Source organism: Arctopsyche grandis, chromosome 12 (assembly GCF_051622035.1).
Source record: "Arctopsyche grandis isolate Sample6627 chromosome 12, ASM5162203v2, whole genome shotgun sequence".
Classification (NCBI taxonomy): Eukaryota; Metazoa; Arthropoda; class Insecta; order Trichoptera; family Hydropsychidae; genus Arctopsyche; species Arctopsyche grandis.
In genome coordinates, this window is record NC_135366.1 from 20,636,680 (window position 1) to 20,656,395 (window position 19,716).

At 34.3% G+C, this 19,716-nt stretch overlaps 2 protein-coding genes across 2 annotated transcripts in view; one reads left to right on the forward strand and one right to left on the reverse strand.

The window, feature by feature from the left end:
- Window positions 1-2,664: 2,664 nt before the first annotated feature.
- Window positions 2,665-3,854, forward strand: Dad1 (dolichyl-diphosphooligosaccharide--protein glycosyltransferase subunit). Its single transcript, XM_077443384.1, has 2 exons — window positions 2,665-2,989; window positions 3,110-3,854. The coding sequence occupies exons 1-2, from the start codon at window positions 2,782-2,784 to the stop codon at window positions 3,238-3,240; spliced, it is 339 nt and encodes a 112-aa protein (XP_077299510.1). The 5' UTR covers window positions 2,665-2,781; the 3' UTR covers window positions 3,241-3,854.
- The window catches only part of LOC143920502 (E3 ubiquitin-protein ligase AMFR-like), a 65,579-nt gene continuing 49,624 nt past the window's right edge, over window positions 3,762-19,716 (reverse strand). Inside the window, exons 3-9 of the mRNA XM_077443383.1 lie at window positions 12,472-12,627; window positions 8,132-8,490; window positions 7,945-8,055; window positions 7,726-7,874; window positions 7,548-7,654; window positions 5,963-6,342; window positions 3,762-5,887 (exon numbers count right to left, since the gene is read on the reverse strand). Of these exons, the coding sequence (XP_077299509.1) occupies window positions 5,668-5,887; window positions 5,963-6,342; window positions 7,548-7,654; window positions 7,726-7,874; window positions 7,945-8,055; window positions 8,132-8,490; window positions 12,472-12,627 (1,482 nt within the window). The 3' untranslated portion in view covers window positions 3,762-5,667. The remainder of the gene's footprint in view (window positions 5,888-5,962; window positions 6,343-7,547; window positions 7,655-7,725; window positions 7,875-7,944; window positions 8,056-8,131; window positions 8,491-12,471; window positions 12,628-19,716) is intronic.

Below are 19,716 nucleotides of genomic sequence, written 5' to 3' on the forward strand. Positions count from 1 at the left end.
TTCAATTCACCAAGTGCGTTAAACGATACCGACTGTTGACCAAAAACGAGTACACGAACCCTCTGTACCAAATCTGTTATGATTTCATGTATGTAGTATTTATTGTGTGTATTTTGTGTGCGTGCATGAGCACAAAATGTAAACGACTTATATATAAATTTACATATTGTCGACAATATCACAATTATTAAATATGTATAAATGAAGATTTTGCAGTCATGGAAATGTTTAAAGACTATGTGATAATTTGGGCATATTTTTAAGCGTATGCCTCTCGTAACTATTTTAATAATAAATAAAAATCTTTGATTAGAGGTTGTAGATGGATATGTGCCTGATTTGATTGTAGACAGTGAATCATTTTGTATAATATAAAAAAAATTACCATTACGTTCACAACGAGCTACAAATTCAATACGATCAGTGTTGATTTGAAATTAAAGTATATTATATTTATAAAATACATTTTCTCATTTTTCAAATTTATTATAATTTATATTATTTTGCTATTTGTATTGTGTACTACTATTAATTTTTTTTTACTCTGATGTATGTGTATGTATATGTTTATCAGTGCTTATTGTATTTTATTATATTCTGTTTGTTCACAAACCTACATATATATATTTACAAAATGTGCTGTGGTGATAATGCATATTTTTCTGAGTGTCAAAATAAAGAAAAATGGTTTACAAACAATATGTCTATCGAATTGTGTAAATTTACTGCAAAACTTGTATTTATTAATAAAACCTTGGAGTAATGTCATGGAAAATTAATTTTATTTTTAATTTAGCTATTTTCTATATGTATGGAAAATTCTAATGATATTGAATAATTTTTTTTTTTACAAACGCTTTATGTTTGGACATTTCATTTATTGTATTTGTGTTATAGATTATTTTCCAGTAAATATAAATCAAAATTGTCTTTTTTCTTCTTATCAATAATCATTTTCTATGTGGGTTGATTTTGAATGATTTTTGTTTGCTTCTTTGAAATATATTGAATCCAATATGCTTGATATTAAAATAAAATCAACAGTGTTTTAAATATAAATAAGTGTTTGTTTACTGTAAAGTTTGGATAATTTTTATTCAAATTTAATATAGTTTATTTATCGCTAAAAGTCTGTACATATAAACTTACAATAGAATTTTATCAACGAGAGAAATTGAAAATAAAGAAAAGCTAATGATTTTGCAAGAATAGTGAAAGTTTTGCAATTGCGATAATATAAAATTAAAAACAATGGGCATATGATAAACATACGGCCTTCACTGAAATTTACATGGGCGAATGGATTATAAGAAGTTCAGAGGCTGAAATTGTAACTAAAAATTTTATTCTTGTTTTACCATTATTATTAATATAAGATGGATTATAAATATATATATATATATATATATATATATATATATATATATATATTCAGTAATAAAATGAATAATTATAACCAACATTTAATTTAAGAGAGGAATGTATTTATCTTTAAAGTGTTGTGTTTTTGTACTACCATGTATTGTCGATTAGTTTTTATTTGTATTAATTGATTATCGTTTCAAAACTGGCTACATGTTTGATACAAAACCAATAAATGCATCATTTTAGCATATGTCGATGTGATTTCAAATTTATTCCCCTTTTTATATTTTTCTTCGCCTTTTTTTTTAATAATATAAATATAAGGAAAACCTGCAGACATCAAAATATTTAATCAATTTAAATTATTTATTGTGCAAACAAAAGAATACATTAATTGTTTTGAATGTAGCTGTCAGGGTTGCACACGAGGGGGCTGCCACTATCAAAAATTTAATTTCAATGTTGCAGCTCATAAAAAATATATAAACGACGGCTGTAAATAAATGGATTTTTATTATTTCAACGATCGTATTATAAAAAATGAAGGCTAAACTTAAGAATCACACCACACTAAAGTTACATCTATAAAAAATTTATAATCTTTTTTTAAATTAATATATTGTAGAACCAGGAATTTTTTGAAATCGGTTTCGTGTGGATTCGACCCTCTTTTTTTACTAGCCTCTTCTTAGTACATATACACACTGATACTCCAAATACTGCCGATCGCTTCGGATGCGAAGTCGCATTTCTTCGTTACATGCTGGACAAGTTGGAATATCACCGAGAAATCCTTTTTGGATCAGCCACGATATCATTTCTTCGCGATTTTCTAATATTCTTAGGGTAAAAGTCTAAATTCTCGACAGGACGGAGACCGCTCGGTCCGAAAGGAGGCTCGGTCGACCCGTTCTTCCTGTGATTGGCTACTCTTTGCGATGCCAATAGTATTGCCGTGCCCTGAATCAGGTAAAAGTCGAGTTAAATCAGGGTATGGCAATACTATTGGCATCGCAAAGAGTAGCCAATCACAGGAAGGAACGGGTCGACCGAGCCTCTCTTCTGATCGTGTGGTTTCCGTTCTGTCGGGAATTCAGACTTTTTTTGCCCCCCATTTTTTGCCGGTATTCAGAAGTATGTAATTACTTTGGTCCATATCATTTAGGTTTCTCTATATTGAAAATGGTGCGGGATGTATCTAAAGTGGCCCCAAAATGAATGAAGCGATTCAGCATCTTATACTTTTTAAAAGTTTAGAAAATTTTGTCGCAAAAAAAAAATAGGATTATGGTCGTAGCGAACACTGCTAGGGCAAAGCGGCCACGTCTCTTTACCGAGCTGTCAACGCCGACCAACGCCGGCTGTCAACCGAGCTCGTACACTCGTAGTCCATTGTCTGTCGATAGACCCGTTAAAATGAGCCAGCTTCTATCCGTTGTGGGTAAACTGCGCCAGGAGTACAAGTCGCGCACGCCCGCCAAGCTGAAAGTGGTGGACGCCTACCTGGCTTATGTGCTGCTCACCGGCATTGTACAATTCGGCTATTGCTGTCTCGTCGGCACTTTCCCTTTCAACTCCTTCCTCAGCGGATTCATCTCCACAGTCAGCTCGTTCGTGCTAGCAGGTAATACCTATATATCTATCTAAGCACACATAACCTTCAATCGCGCTTATCAATACCCCTGTAATTATTCGTTCATGATTGCAGTACTGCCAACTTACTATTTTACTCTTATTTTTTCAGTATGCCTGAGATTACAAGTCAACCCGGAGAATAAAGTACACTTCCTCGGCATTAGTCCAGAACGTGGATTCGCCGACTTTATATTTGCTCACATCATCCTACACATTGTCGTAGTCAATTTCATAGGTTAATGTTATATATGTCTGCTGTTTATGTCACAATTTTGTATGTACTAAAATTCCACAAAGCTTTCATTGTTGATTTTCTTTAAAATAAAAATTACATATTTAATTTAACGGTTTTCAGTGAGTATCTATAATAATATTTAATAATTATTGAATGAATTGTCATATTAAAAAATCTTAAAAGAAAATTCTGATAATTTAACAGTATGCATGTCATGCATTTGATTGAAAACTGTTGATTTAAGTGGTTTTATATATTTAAAATATAGTTTTATTTACAATACAATTATTTGCATATTTATTTGAATCTATTATACTACTATTTTTCGTTATTCATTCAAGAGAAGCCTGCTACTGCATTCACAGCATTCTTTACCTTCTTATTCCTATTCTGCATATCTGTATCTACTCGCTCAGTAACTCCAGTATTCATTCTTCAAGATGATTAAGTAAGGGAGAGAGAATGTTATGTCCGTTGTGTTTCATACAATGCTGATTAAATTAACAAGGAGGAATAAAAAAGTGGACACATTTAACAATATATATTTTTCGCTACAGGAAAATGGCAAAACACCAACATTACTCAAGTAAATAAACATTAAAAATAATATCACTCGAACTGTTTAACCATCGAACTTATATATTTCACTCTATATGTTGTGTGAAATGACTTGTTGAATTTTAAAAACGAAAAGCACAACACTTACTATTTAATACACATACAAGTATCGTATAGGAGACTTTTTAATTTAAACAATAATATTTACACATCAATTAACGACACATGACATTTAAATTTTTTGTAGTTTTTTTATTTTATTTTTTTAATGATTAGTTATAATATAATTCATGCTCTGCATAAGAACTGACTTTTTTTTTTTATTATTAATGTACACATTTTAATATTTAATTGGACACACTGTTTTTACTACACAGAAGTTGAAAAAATAAAATAAACATTTTCTTAGTCTACGTGAAATGTATCTACATCATAGTTTGTAATGTTGAATTAGCTAAAAAAAAGCCAAATCCTAAGTAATGATAGTTCAACTCGCATTATTCCAGCTTTCCATGACACATTAACTTTTCATATAAAAACTAGTATTCTCTGTCCACGCATACATACATATAAGGATTAGAAAGAAAAATCAATATTATTACAAAGGCTTAAGATTAATTATATTAATTAATAATAAACAAAAAACACAACTTCGTATGGTACAAGACTAACATTATGACCGAGTCACAGCCTCTATCAGACAGATACATTTACACCTCAACGTACAATATTTTTACTAACAATACATTACAATAATACTTTGGCATTAACGATCTAAGTAACAGGTGAAAGAAAATATTTGATAGAACAATTTAGAAAATCAAATTCGTCAACAATTCATTTCACGTAATAATAATGAATTCATATGTAATTCTAATTAAAAAATCATAACATTAGTTCACATTAATTAATAGAGTTTTTACACTACTTAGTATTGGGCAAAGTAAGAAATTTGACTTTGGTACATCAGAAAGTATCGTCACACATAAATACATATACATACATCATTAATGCAATATTTACACAGGTCAGTCATAAGTCACATTCAGCATATGAGTCGTTATATAATATTTGAAAGTGGCATAAGTCCTTCTTTTTTCATTTCGAGAAATATTCAAATTATATGTAGCAAAACATTAAATATAATGTTTTGCGTTTAACAATATTTAAAAATACTGGTGGCCTGTAATACGTTTATTCTGATTTTCCTAGATTCTACACACATTGAACTCGAAGGAGTGATAACAATTTGTGAATTAAGTCAAACAGAAATAGTGTTTTTGGAACTGAAAATTGGACTTCCGCCACTTTCGAAAATAGCGGCTCATATAACAAGCTGCTCAATCTACTAATTACAAAACTAAAATTTTTCACATTCCATGTTTACATGATTAGTACGAGCACAATCTAATCATTATAATAATTTTCAGCAACACATGAATTATTTTACAATAAGTACGACACAAAGGAGGTTTTTATATGCTACAATTTCAGTAATTTTAGCAAACACCATTGACAGGAAATAATCTATTAAAGTCAGGATTTTCCAGTCAATAAAATATCATACAAAAGTTAGTAGAGGTCACGACAGAATAACATGCATGTACAGATAGGAAAGATTAAATGCACATTTTCTACAATATGTGTCAATTTTAAAAGATAAATTGCATTAACAGTCGTATACTCGCCAAAGACTTCTCGAAAGATTATACATATTAAAACGCACAAAATAAATTATCATCACACATTCATTGGCAGTCTTCAAATAAGAAACATCAAAAATATTTGCAATAGTCATTTCTGCAGAGCGGCTAACCCTTTAAATGACCAGCAATCTGGCATCGAACAAATACTTCCAACAGTATTCTTCATATTCAAGTATTCAAATCTTTAGCAGCGGTATTGAAAAGACGCTGCGCCGACGAGCTGGACTCCCCGCAACGGTTGTCGCTAGACTTGTTCTTCAATTTCGCTTGTTTGTCCAAGAACTTCTTCCTCGCACTGTTGAGCAGTTGTTCTTTACGCTTCCGAAGAATTCGTTCGCGTTCGTGAGAACATTTCGAAAATCTACCGCGTATCGGAACATGATCCTCACTAAAACAGAATTCAACAATTTAAATAAACATTCAAAACTATTAAATAAATCAAATTCGATTGAGATAAACGGACTTCTCATGCGACGACGGTGTTCCAAAGTTTCGAGGTATTGCATGCGTTTGGTAATGATCGGGTTGGGCTGGAACGAGCGGCAACGAAAACTGTAAAATTCTACGGGTGATGAGATCCGGCGAAGACGGCGGCGGACGTCTTGAGTTCATGTTTTGCGCCAGCAGTATTGCCGGAAGTACCGGGATACCTGGGATTACGTGCAAGGCTGTCAACGCTGAACTGATTCCAGACACGTTCGAATTGTTATCCATTGAGACGAACCTCGGCGGCGGAACAAGTCGCCCGTCGAGAATGTTCTCAATGGTCACCTCCATCGATTTTGTCGATTGAAGGTCTAGGAGTATAACCGAGAGTGGAAAGTGAGGAAACAATTGTTGAACCTGAAAATTAAAAATGTATTAAAAATAACCAGAATTGTATAAACGTTTGTTACATATTATATTTGAATTTAAATCTACATATATATAAGGCCTATTGCGCACTGTCGACTGGTCGACGGGCGACCGGTCGTCGTCGACTGTAATTTATACACTCAAAGTCGCTCACTGTGTGAAGATTTACAATGGGTCGCCGCTGATACAGCAACACCGCTCACTCCAGAATAATGAATCTACCATGTGTACCTCCTTATAAAGGACAAGTTGCCCAGCATAGCATCTCCGATCCGTTTCTATCGTCTAGGCACGTAGGTCTACCCGCACTAGCCCCGTTTGGTGAGAACCCCAGCGTATCCTTTGTTCGGGCACTTACTGAGTCCCGTTAGCCTAATACGGGGTCTCTATTGTTCACTTAGACAGTGGATACTCTCTCCCATGTTCCCACGTTACAATAGAACGCGCACCGGTGCGCTTATGGCGATGAAGTGGTTAATGATTCTTAGTCTGTATACCACACTCGTCGCTTTGGAGGAATCTGTTAAGACGGATGTGCATAATTGATTGAAATAAAACAAATAAATGTTGTGTGTTGTGAGTATTTATATTATTATAGATCGCAAGTCGAGTAGCATTACTGTTTTATCGTTAGTTGAAGAGTGCATTAGTATTGTTGCGTAGGGGTGGGTGGAGGATCCAAGTAAAAGGTCAAAGTCGTGTCACAGCATTTATTGGTGATTAAGGAGATACACACACTGGCAGTGCTCCGTCCAGAATGTCTTGATATCGCCTAAGTACCGCCTTATAACGGGTCGGTCGCTTAAGGCATCTTCGACGTCTAGTTACTTCCCTATTGTTTAGGCATGTACCCGGATATGTATTCCCACGACACCCAGTCCCACGGTATCGGTCACTTCTGAGAAAGGACTAATAGCGGCCGATTCGGTGGCCATTGTTTAGCAATACATGCACTTAGTCTAAAGATAATCCTTGAAACCAATTATAACGGTCACACAGTCTCTGGGATGCTACTCGGCCTAATCTGATTGCACTTACTCGGCGGTGTACGTAACAGTATTTTGTTATATGGCTTTCATGTAAAATCGTAAAATACAACGTATATCTTTATTCGGCTGTACGCTTTAAATATTGAAAAATGTAGATTTTGCATACAAAACATTCATTTTTATGTAGTAGATTGTATGTAGTACCTGTCTGGCCATAGCATCCATTTGAGAATTTGTCGCATGCAGCTCTGCTCTCATCATATGAGTAACCTCTACAGAAAAGCTGGGAAGCCACGAAACGTAACGAGAGCCTAAAACAATTTTTACAATGTTAAAATTCATTATCAGAAAGATTTATTGAAATCAAATGAAAGATATATACCGTCGAAATGGAAAAAGTGGTTGGGATGTCGATTCGGAGGAGGATGAGTAGGCACTGAATTCGTAGGCGAAGACGGCAACCACAATGAAAGTCGTAGACGGCATGTCGGACAAGACGTATCTTGTTGCAACCACGACGACAAACAAGAACTAAAAATATATACATCAAATTACAATTGTTTCGAATTGAAATACATTTTCAATATTACATTATACTAACTTGTGGAATAGATGCGAACACGGCAACTTTCTGGCCGTCTCTAATTTTTCCCAACATATAGCACAATTGTCAGAATTTGCAGTCAATTCTTCATTTGTCGCCATTGGATACCTAAAAAAAAAACAAACAATGCATTAAACAAACATAACATTTCATACGTGCATATGAGAAATAAAATATAACTAACGTTCTCTCCATGTGATTAAGCACCCAGATGTAGTTACGGTGTTTCTTAACCCGTCGTTGAATCTCATGAAATAGATATCTAAGCTGCATACATATGACTAGCGAAGCCATCGACAGGAATATGTTGCTCCATAAAAGCATGTGCAGATGATGGAGCAAGTCTATGATGAGAGCGGCGACCTCGAATGCGAGCTCGGTGTAGTAGGCTTTCGGAGTTCGGCGATCCCGAGTCGGAGTTGCATTGACGGACATGGGAGACGAAGCCGCAGCCCCACTGGAGTCTGGATCGTCGCGAGCGTCCATAACGTGAAAACCATATCGGAATATCACATGCAAAGTTCTGATACTTAGCAGTATGCACTGGAAAAACAAAACGTACATTGTAAAAGACACATTCAAACTGTAAAATGTTATCGAAATACAAACAGAGTAAGCATCATGTATAATATAAACATTTGATCAGATGTGCTATTTTGTGGGAATTATATATATGTTCGCTCTTAATGGTCTGTATGATATCATCGAAGTAGCGCCGCATAAGTATTATACATACATACATCCGTTTCTATAAAAATTGAATATAAATAGGAATATTATTATTATAAACACTAATATTAAGCATAAAAAAACTTGTACTGGTTGTTAGCAAAAAAAAATTCGATAAGTACTCAAATATAATATATGTATGTGCGAGCAATAAAACAGCTGGAATTTTTTCGTCTCGTCTGATTGAGGAACGACGATTATGCGTAATGTCGTTCTGACGGTCACATCCCGAGGAAGTAAACAGAACTATTACTAGGAGACGGACCAATTTAACTTTTTTGGCAAAACTCATTATCCAATTCAACGTTGGTCAAACATCAAGCAATGATTTGATTGTCAGAGCGCAAGGACGTTGGTCTTAAAATAAATTCAGCATAATCAGCCCAAGATCACATTCGATATTCATAGCTAAAATGGTGATATACATATATGTATATATATTGACAAAAAAAAAAAAAACACAATTAAACAAGTTAGAAAATGAAAACAAAAAAACTTAATTTAACACTCCTGATATTTTGACATTTAAATCTAAAGAATGCAGACAAAATATCAACGCCTCACAAAAAGACGATACATTATAATTGAATGTCTTTAAAATATGAATAATATACGAAATATAAATCTATGAAGCAACTCTTTTGTAGCATATAATATAATATATTAAACAAGTTATTTCAATTTGAGTTACTCGGAAGAAATTGAAAGTACATAGTTTCTTAAAAATGAATGAGTTGGTTCTGTCAGATCAGAGTTCTTAACCTTTCGTGTTCTATGGACCCCTTCGACATTTAGATGAAAGCCATGGACCCCACCTCAAAATAAAGGTGCTTCTGATAAAGTTAATAACTTTTATAAGTGTTGATATAACTCATATCAGGTTGTTGAAAGAGTATTTGTTGCCGTTGCATGTCTACGGACCCCCTAAATTAATTCCACAGATTCTTTGGAACTGTGGATCTGTGGAACCCCAAAGAGTCCACATATTGATTTTGATTGATTAAACTTTTTCTTCTAATGAAATGTTATTTTCATACTACATAAGATTGACAGAAGTTTCTTAAAAAATATTTGTAAAAATTAATGAGTTGGTTCTATCAGATCAGGGTTCACAACCTTTATTGTTCTATGGACCCCTTCAGCAGGCAGATGAAAGCCACAGACCCCACCTCAAAATAAAAGTGCTTTTGATAAAGTTAATAACTTTTACAGCTGTTGATATATGTAACTTATTTCGGGTTGTTGGACGAGTATTTGTTGCCGTTGCATGTCTACGGACCCCCTAAATTAATTCCACATAGTCTTTAGGGGCCCATGGAACCCATATTAAGAACCCATGTATAAGACGAAACTACATCCACATATCGATTATATTTAATTAAACTTTTTCATCTAATGAAATGTTATTTTCTTACTAAGTATAGTAAAATTCAACTTTATTCTCATTTAATTTCAAATACAAATTGCTCTAATTGAGAATATACTTATATTTTTCAATACAATACCACAGTATCTAATCTTAAGGATCGTAAATTATTTTTTTATATAAATTATCTCAATTTTAGCCATCCACTCCATTCGTAGCACACATTTGTGACATTCCTATACAACTATGTAAGTAGGTTATCTAACACAAACTCGATACTCGAAGAACCAAAGTAAATATTGAAACACTAGCAACCACCAACGCAATCATTATAACTGTTTAAAGAAAGGGCATTAATGATATGGTTCTGGTGTGGGTTTCTGGTGCTCGAAACAGCTGCCGGCGACTCAGATTAGTCCCCAGCATGCGCTATACCGGTTTCTTGTGAAAATTGGCCTTGGCTTTCGCACCAGAGCCTGTGTATGGCCAAAGAGAGCTGACGCACTTCCTCAACGTGCACACAGCCTTGCCATTTACCTTCGCGTGAAGTCGACCGGACAAGGCGAACGAGCCCTGCTCTGATCTGTTATATCATCAGACACTGTCAATGCTACTAACGCTGAATCTAACACATTCTCATATCTCGGATCAGTCGGTCACTGGAACAAATTGACTAACTTTGACCTCAATGTCCTTTAACAGTTGCTACTGTATCTAGATTGAAATTTGAACAACAGCTAGTTGATAATCGCAATTTATTAGAACACGATTCAATGTAGACTATATTATACAGTGACTTGTATTTTAATGATACAATGTAGAACTCTCTAAGGCATATATCCAGTGGTGTTATCCCAATTTCGGAACAACGGGTTTCCCATCTACATACATATGTAGTATGTATGTTTACCAGTTGCGGTTCATCCATATGGGCTACGGGCTGTAGCCCTCTTATGCAGTATAATTACAGTGATCATACGTCCTTTATTTAATAGGACCAGTCCTTTCTTTCACTGTTCTGTCCTTTAAATTTATTTATTTTCTAAAATTGCCCCTTTGTCCTTTATTTTTTTGTAAAGTCGACTGTTTCGCTAGGACTAGGAAGATGCTACCGGCGTACACTTAAAAAATCAGTTCTGTTTTCTGCTGTAGAAATGTTAGAGAGATCAAAGATTGACAAATGAAAAGATCGAAGAATGACGACAAAGTGACAACATGGATTTATTTTAAAAATCGCCGAATTTTTCATATGTCTCCCTGGATCTAATGCCCCCCCCCCCCCATTGAACGAATATTTTCATTAGTGAATTAAGAATATGTGGACCAATGAGAAAACCCAATTAAAAATAGACACATTATATTTATATAGGAGCATGCATTTATACCAAATGCAACTTTTCAATGTGCTGAAAAGCTTAATATTCACCAATTGCAGTTTAACTGAATCGATTATGATAAGTTTTGGCTGATTCGCGAGAATTCAAAGTCGCTATTTTACCAGAAACTCCCATACAAAGCGCGCCACGCTCACAACGCCCATTTTTGTAGTGAAAGCGTTCTTTTAAGAAAATCATCATTTCACGTAATTATTTTGAAAATAAAAGTAGTTAAGGGCTTCCTTGGGTATATACAAAATTTATTTTGAATACAAAAAATGTCGAAATAATAACGAATCTTCATAAATATAATCAGGTCAAAATGTCATATTTTGACATAAAACATGAGATTGTACTCAGCTATGAATTTAGCGAATTTTAACTATTACTTAAAATTACAATCGTCTAAAATTATTAAAAAAATATTCGTATTAATTTTTAACAAAATTGACATCAGATTTTCGCAATGTTCCGATTTGAAACTTTTGATTTTTAGCAACAGCTTTCCGAAAATCCTCAGAAACCCCAGGATGTATTACTGCATATACACTTACTTTCATACGGGAAGACATTAATCGGCAAATTAGTCTCTCGTAGTTTTTAGCTACGATGTTTGCCGTAGTAAGAGACGCTACGACAGACCTTAAGAAATAAATCTTTCGACTTGGTTTTTATTGAACAAAAAATTCTTTCAACTAAATCTTGTCGTTTACTCATTGTGAGTATGTTCGGTTTATCGTTTGATTGTATTTTGAGTACTTAAAAGGCAACTATGAACTGTCCTTGAGAAACCGATCTATAAAAATTGTCGACGGATAAATCTCTACACAAAATTGCTAGCCATATACATACATATATGTAGTCTATATAAATTGTTAGCTATACTATATAAATGTCCTGTGAAGCTTGAGTTGATTGAATCCTTTTTACTTACAGAAATGTGCAACGAGCCGTTAATGGCTCAATACAACGATCAAAGTAATTATGAGCTAGCAATTTGCGGAATCGATTGCATTAGAATTGAAAGGGATTACTCAGTAGAAATAGACGTACTTCTGCAGCCATAAAGGCGAACGTGTTGAAACCACCTCCGTAGAAGGCCACAGCTCCACACAGCATCAGCAGGACGATGGCCGAAGCTAGGACGATTGACAGGAGAGCGCCCAACCTGGCACCAGCCCATCCACCAGAACTAGACGAGAAGGACAACTGAAAAAAGCAAAAAAAAAACAAATCGTGAACAAAAAGAAAACCTTCACTTACATACCTACGTTTGTGACAAAAAACAAACGGCCAATGCTTTGTATTTACCTACACATAATACATATAGTTAGTCTATCGTTAACTTATCGTACGCTTTGTTGATTTCTGCGAGTCATCGAGCCTTTTGACAAGGTTGTTCGAACCATAATTTAGCTTACGGATAAACGAATGTATTATAATACTATATGTATTATTATACGTTTCGGAGAAAATCGATTGAACCCACTCGTTATTCATATAGTCTCATATTGAGTTAGTGACTATAATAGACTAGTGTTGTGTCCGTTGATTTCAATGTGTGACTTCGGAAAGGAATTGATACACGACTTAAAATAAAGTTATATATAATATATATAAAAACGGACGGGATGTAGGTATGTGACATACCCACATCCTACATAGACACAAAACCAATCAAAGACGAAGTGGGGGGGGGGGGGGGGGGGGGGGCGGTAGAGCGTCATTTGACGTCAGGCCGAGCGACGGGTGACACACACACACACATTCATTCATCATTTCGAACGGGCGAACGGCGCATTAATTCGCACGCGCGCCTATAAATTACCTTACACTATATTTATATACGACTTCGGAAAGGAATTGATACACGACTTAAAATAAGTTATATATTATATATAAATATAGTGTAAGGTAATTTAAGGCCGTTCGCCCGTTCGAAATGATGAATGAATGAATGTGTGTGTGTGTGTGTGTGTGTGTGTGTGTCACCCGTCGCTCGGCCTGACGTCGTATGATGCTCTACCGCCCCCCCCACTTCGTCTTTGATTGGTTTTGTATCTATGTAGGATGTGGGTATGTCACATACCCACATCCAGTCCGTTTTTATATATATTATTACTATTACTAGTGTTGTGTCTGTTGATTTCGGTTCGGTGATTGTTGGTCACAAAGCGCTCGCTCATAAGTCACTAAAATCTCTATAATGGAACATCTGGCAGCCGAAAAGTCCATCACACTAACGAGAACTCGAGTGCCAAATATTCCGTATTCGCGATTTTCATGGCAAAAATTGTCTTTTGGGCGATCGTGATGTGACTAATAATCCAATTACCGTTGATTTCAACGGGTGGCTTCGGAAAGGAATTGATATGTGCATAACATATACTCCTGTGCATAACGTATACTCCTGGTATTCTAAAATTTATCTTTTTGAAATCTCCATACTGGCCGACGCGTCTGTCACATACAAACACACATCACGTCCGTTTTTATATATATTATTCACTTTGAAACTAAACGTACATGGGTGCAACAACAAGATAAGGTACACGGATACAAATTATTCAAACTGCTTGCGCCGGAAAATTCACGGAGATAAAGTAAACTTTGGTAGATACAACGCTTCTCAAACGGTAGTCTTTACAAGATGTCTAACCCCTTCCATGCGTGGACTTTTGGCCGAATGGACACTTGGCCGATTGTGTATCGAATAATACTGACTAAAATCAGATACATTATTCAGAAATCACCTAGACGTCATTAAAATTGTAAATTTTTGATAAATTTAAACAATCAAAAATTTAATTTCGAACGTATCGAACCAGCAGCGTGGACTAGTGGTTAGCAAATTATACTTTCGAGCGGAATGGTCACGGTTCGATTCCCACTAGTAGCTTTGTGACCCCAAGTCGATCGTTTCCTTTCAGAGTTTGCCAATTTTTCTGATTTTCATTGAAGCGGTACCCGTAAATTGGCATTTCCTTTACAATCTCTCTCGCAAATCTCAAATTTATTTTTATATTATTCAATTAATCATGTACACTCGTCTAACAGATTGCATCCAAAGCGACGAGTGTATTATACAGATTAAGAAACATATATCAAATTACCTATGTACATATAATACATAATCTATAAGCATTTTATACAGTACGAATATTCTTGTACATTAATCATCAACAGAGACATCTATGGTGAAATTTTTGCAGCATTTTTGTATACAATCGACGAACCATGAGACACTGAACAACTCAAGGCTTACGAGAGAAATTGGGAAGGGAATGCCAATTTTTACAGGAACTGTTTCAATGAAAATCAGAAAAATTGGCAAATTCAAATTCAAACCACTAGGCCACGCTGCTGGTTACAAGTCATTCAGCGTCTTGAAGTTTGCCGATTTCTATAATAAAATCTACATAGATATACATATATCACTGTGGTTGAAGTGAATGAATTCGCATCGTATAAAATACTTGTATTAAATTGTATTGTATTGTATATGTAATAATACACTCGTCGCTTTGGAGCGATCTGTAAACGCGAGTGTATATGTTCGATTGAAATAAAAATAAATATCGATATTCCGTCTTGTAAGAAAAGGGTTAAATTTGCGAAATTTAGCACAAGGTATAATAATATGAGAAAAAAAGTAAACGAAAATGAAACGGCAAGTGTGTCAATAAATTAATTATGTTTAAATATGTAGGCGTACGACAATTAACTTAACCGGTTGTATTTTAAAACAGTACAAATTCAAATTTTAGAATCCACAAACTGCATAATCAATATGCAAATAAAAGATCGCTAATAATAAAAAAGAAAATGTGAACTATGAAAAAATTACACATATTTTTTTTAACATGTTGACTGTTTATTTTCTTGCGAAACGTGACGACTTTCCCCTCATTCACTTATTAAATTAGCATAATTTCACTAATGAGAAACCGAAGATACAAAACGTGCACAAGTGATTAAACGTCATTTATGTACGTCATATAAGTGGATACAATATCTACTTATTTATAAATTTTCATTTACACGCGGATAATATGTATTATAACAGGCGTATAATGCTTTTTTAACGACATTGTCCACAATCCGAGGTATTGCAAATGACAATTGAAACCGTACACTGTAACGGCGAACAAATTGCGAAAGGAAAATTCGGAAAAGCGTGAAATTGATCCAGATGAGAAAATGTATATAAAAAATATATATGTAGTATGTTTATATCCTCCGACACTGAGTAGGATTGCGTGAAAACAAATAATTGAACAAGTCAAAGAAAAAACCCAGTGGAACTAATTTTTGAGATTTTTTTACACTGACAAAGGTGATATATTACATAGATTTCAAACAATATAAAAGTAAAATTATCAAATTAGGTTATACATACATATAATATATCGCTATTAGCTTGTAAATTTAAATTGGCAACAAAATTTTTGATCAGTTATTTGTTTGATACAATTGGTCAGTAAATTTTAAATTAAATGGTAAGTATTTGGTAATTTGGTCCAACCGTCAAAAAATCTGACCATATAAATAAAGTTACCGTTAAATATATGTAAAATACTCACTAAATCAATAAACCATTCATTATAAATACTGAACGTTTATTTGCATGTATAAACGGAAGATATGTATGTATTTTTTTTCATAGACAAGTAAGGAGTTTTCACAAAAATAATATAACAATTATCAGAAGTTTATAAGAATGCAGGAGATCGCGCCTTTGAGCACTGGCAAGAACATTCTCATCTGTACGCGGACGGCCGGGGAAGCATGCGGGGATAGAGTGAGAAAGGGCGATGCGAATTAGCGACAATAGCCTCGGTGTGGTTCATGTATGAATTCTTTTTCAAAATCACTCATTGAAAATATCAACGGGCACAATACTAGTTTATTATAATAATAGACCAAAAGCATTTAAAATTACTAACCAAAATTATATAAAACAAATATAATTAAAAAAAAATCATTTTTTCCCGAAAAAAAACCTAGTAGTATTTACATTAACCCTTTGAGTGCTGACATCCTTTCCGCTGAAATATCGCCAACATTTCCAACTAGAATTATTTAGAAATCCAATAGAAAGCAGATATAAAAATTGTAGCTTATCCAAACAAACCCCAGATCACTACACTAGATAACTACCGCCGAGAATTTTGAGTTTTGTAAAGGCGTGTTTAGACTATCTAATATCCCCTGCAACAATATAAAATAAACAAAAGAAGTCTATTATAAATGTATTTTTCCAAAACTAGTTCCATCTTCTTCATTGTTGTTAAAGTGTAATGCTCACAATCTAAGTGCCAAGCCACAATCTAAAATACTCAGCAGTTAGGGATTTCCATCGGGAAATTCTGCTATGGTTATACATTCAGAAATTCCGGTGTAAACGAATCTTTATAAACGTTGAAAAATTAATGACACGGATTACACGACCCATGTTCAATGCATTTTTTTTAATGCTTAAGTCTTAGCGGGTAGTATTCTTGTTTACTTTGTACTTATCTGTTAAGGTTTAGCGGGTAGTATTCTTGTTTACTTTGTACATGTTTAAAATTCAACGCCTATCGGCGTTAATCAGCATTCAAAGGGTTGAAAAAAAAGTAGTGTTTATATTAAATTCAGTGAATCTGAATTTATACTGTAAAAAAATATCTACATATGTACTTATGTATACAGTTATAGTTAAAAAAAATCATCCATATGGATTGGTTCCTTTGGGCAAAACTACGTCCGATCAAACGGTCAAATCTGTGATCAGAAATCAATATTCCGAAACGGACGTAATCAGTTTTCGGTGAAAGCTGTCAAAAAATGGAAACACGTGACGTTTTGACACGTGTGATGGATCGTCGTCACTTTTATCCGTCGTCAATATTAATAACGCTAAAAGGATTCGGGTTCGGTTCATAAATTATTACACTAAATTAACCCTATAGTGGCAGCAAACAATATGCTAATGCCACGTGCCATTTTGGTAATTTACCGGTTTAAAAAATACCAGAAAATCTAAGGTCAACAACCTAGATATAAGACTCCAATTTACGAATGTTTGCCCTATTGATACATATACCGAGTTCGAGACTCGGTTCACTTAAGACCGGTTATCCTCAATGTGATTTTTTTATTATTGTTTTTGATGTTAGATCCAATGAAGTTTATCCCTAAAGTATCAATTAAAAATACCTTACACTTAACACTTACATAGTTCTCCAAAGAATAGCGTATTGCCTTACTTACTCTACATATATTATCTGGGTTTGGTGCATCCGCTCTAAAATCGCCAGATTAACAGAACGGCAGCTTTAAACGTAATTCTCGTTTTCTCGAATGATAGATTGCACATCAGATGACGAGTAATCTTTCTGGCGAGTTTAATAAGGCAAGATTCGGAACTTATCGAATCTTGCTTTATTAAACTCGCCTGAAAGATCCAACTCAATTTTAATAATTGCATCTGTGCACACCGAAAGGTTACCCGTCATCTGATGTGCAATCTATCATTCGAGAAGATGAGAATTGCATTTAAAGTTCAATTTGTCTGGCGATTTTAGAGCGGTTGCACCGCATCCATATTATCTATTCAAGAAAAAATCTAAATAGGAACACATTATCGTAAATAGATCGTGTTTATCAATTTCGAATCCCGGAAATATTAGTTTCTAATCTGAATAATGGATCAATTAAACTGGTTCTCATTGGTAGTTACTTATCGCGAGTTTCTATTGTAACATTAAAATGAGTAAACCGGTATTAAATCGGAGAATTCAGTTGAAAAATTCAGAATTTTTAAAAATAAAAATGTTGAAACGAATGTTTGTATTTAGTAATAAAAGATAAATAACGAAATGGAAGTACGTTTTCGGGTCAAAACCGTAACGGGACATTGAAAAAATTCCACGCAATGTATAAACAATAACAAAAACATAAACCGTGTTCACAAATAACGCTAAGGTTCTACTTAAAATTCGGAGAAGAATAAACTGAATCATCATCATGGAAAGTGCTATTGTTATGCACTAATTAGCTCATTAGATTCGCTCAAATTTCCTGCACACACAAATACGATGACAAAAGAAGGAAAATGTGACAATTTCAGTTTCATTCAATGAAGTGGGTTTCATCAGTTTCGCTCTGATAAGGCCGTTCACTCTTCAGTCGAACTAAAATGGCGTAAGTAACGCCAGCGTGATGAAAATATCAAATCTCGGAAGTATACGACGCAAAGTAGATAAGGATCAGTATTGCTTAGCGGTTGAGATTACATTTTCAAATTTCTATTTTGCATTGTTGTATAGATGGAGCTTTTTTGAAGTGTCATTTAGCTTACATAATATTTTTTGCTTCAGGTGATTATTCGTGTAGAGATTTGTAGTTACGAGAGACATATTAATTAACAAATTTTCCGAAAAAAAAAAAAATATTGTCAAATGCAATTTTATTTAAAGATTCTGTCAAATTTCATTCGGAGATCGTATTGATAATAAGAGATATTGAGAGCCTATAAAAATATGTGATTGTGAAAAAGATTAATTTATAGGCGTTTAAACAATTAAAATCTGACAAAACAAGTAGGTGGCGGAAAGTCAAACATACTATTACTTAATAATTTTATTTTATTTTATTTTACAAAATCAATTAATCAAACACACTCGTCTAACAGATTGCTCCAAAGCGACGAGTGTGCTAAATAGATTAAGAAGTACAAAAGGAAAAAATACAAGTTAAATAAATAAATTATATATACAAATATACAAATTAAATAAGGAAAAGATAACTAAATAAAACATGAAATCATAATAAAATCATAATTAAAAACACTAACTCAACCTTTCTAAATGTTCGCGACCTCCATAACTTAGGAAGTGGTGCAGAGAATGAAGAGAGACGTGACAAATGACAATGGCACCATCCAGTGAATTTAAGAAACGGAGGCCGCGAGGAATGGGAGAATAACTAAAAGCCACAGTTCTAGCCAAAGGAGTGTGAAAAAGGGGACGATGGCGGGTCCATATCACACTCTCTGGAGCATGAAGGCCCAACTCAGCCAGGATAGACGGACAGGAGATACAGCCTCTAAATATGGAAAACAAGAACTTGATGAGGGCAACACTCCTCCTGTGGTCAAGATAAGTGTAGCCGACCATACCCATGACGAATTTTGAAGGTTTGAAGGTAATAATGGTCGGTCAGGGGTGTGTTCGGCGACGAGTCTTCTCCACTCCTCCCTGGATTCGGCTTTTCGAAGGGCAGTGACTACAGAGCAGCCTTCTTGACTTGGTC

Coding starts and splice junctions, on each gene's coding strand:
- Dad1 (XM_077443384.1), top strand. CDS start 2,782: ATGAGCCAGCTTCTATCCGTTGTGGGTAAACTGCGCCAGGAGTACAAG. Junction 2,990..3,109: donor CAGCTCGTTCGTGCTAGCAG/GTAATACCTATA, acceptor TTATTTTTTCAG/TATGCCTGAGATTACAAGTC.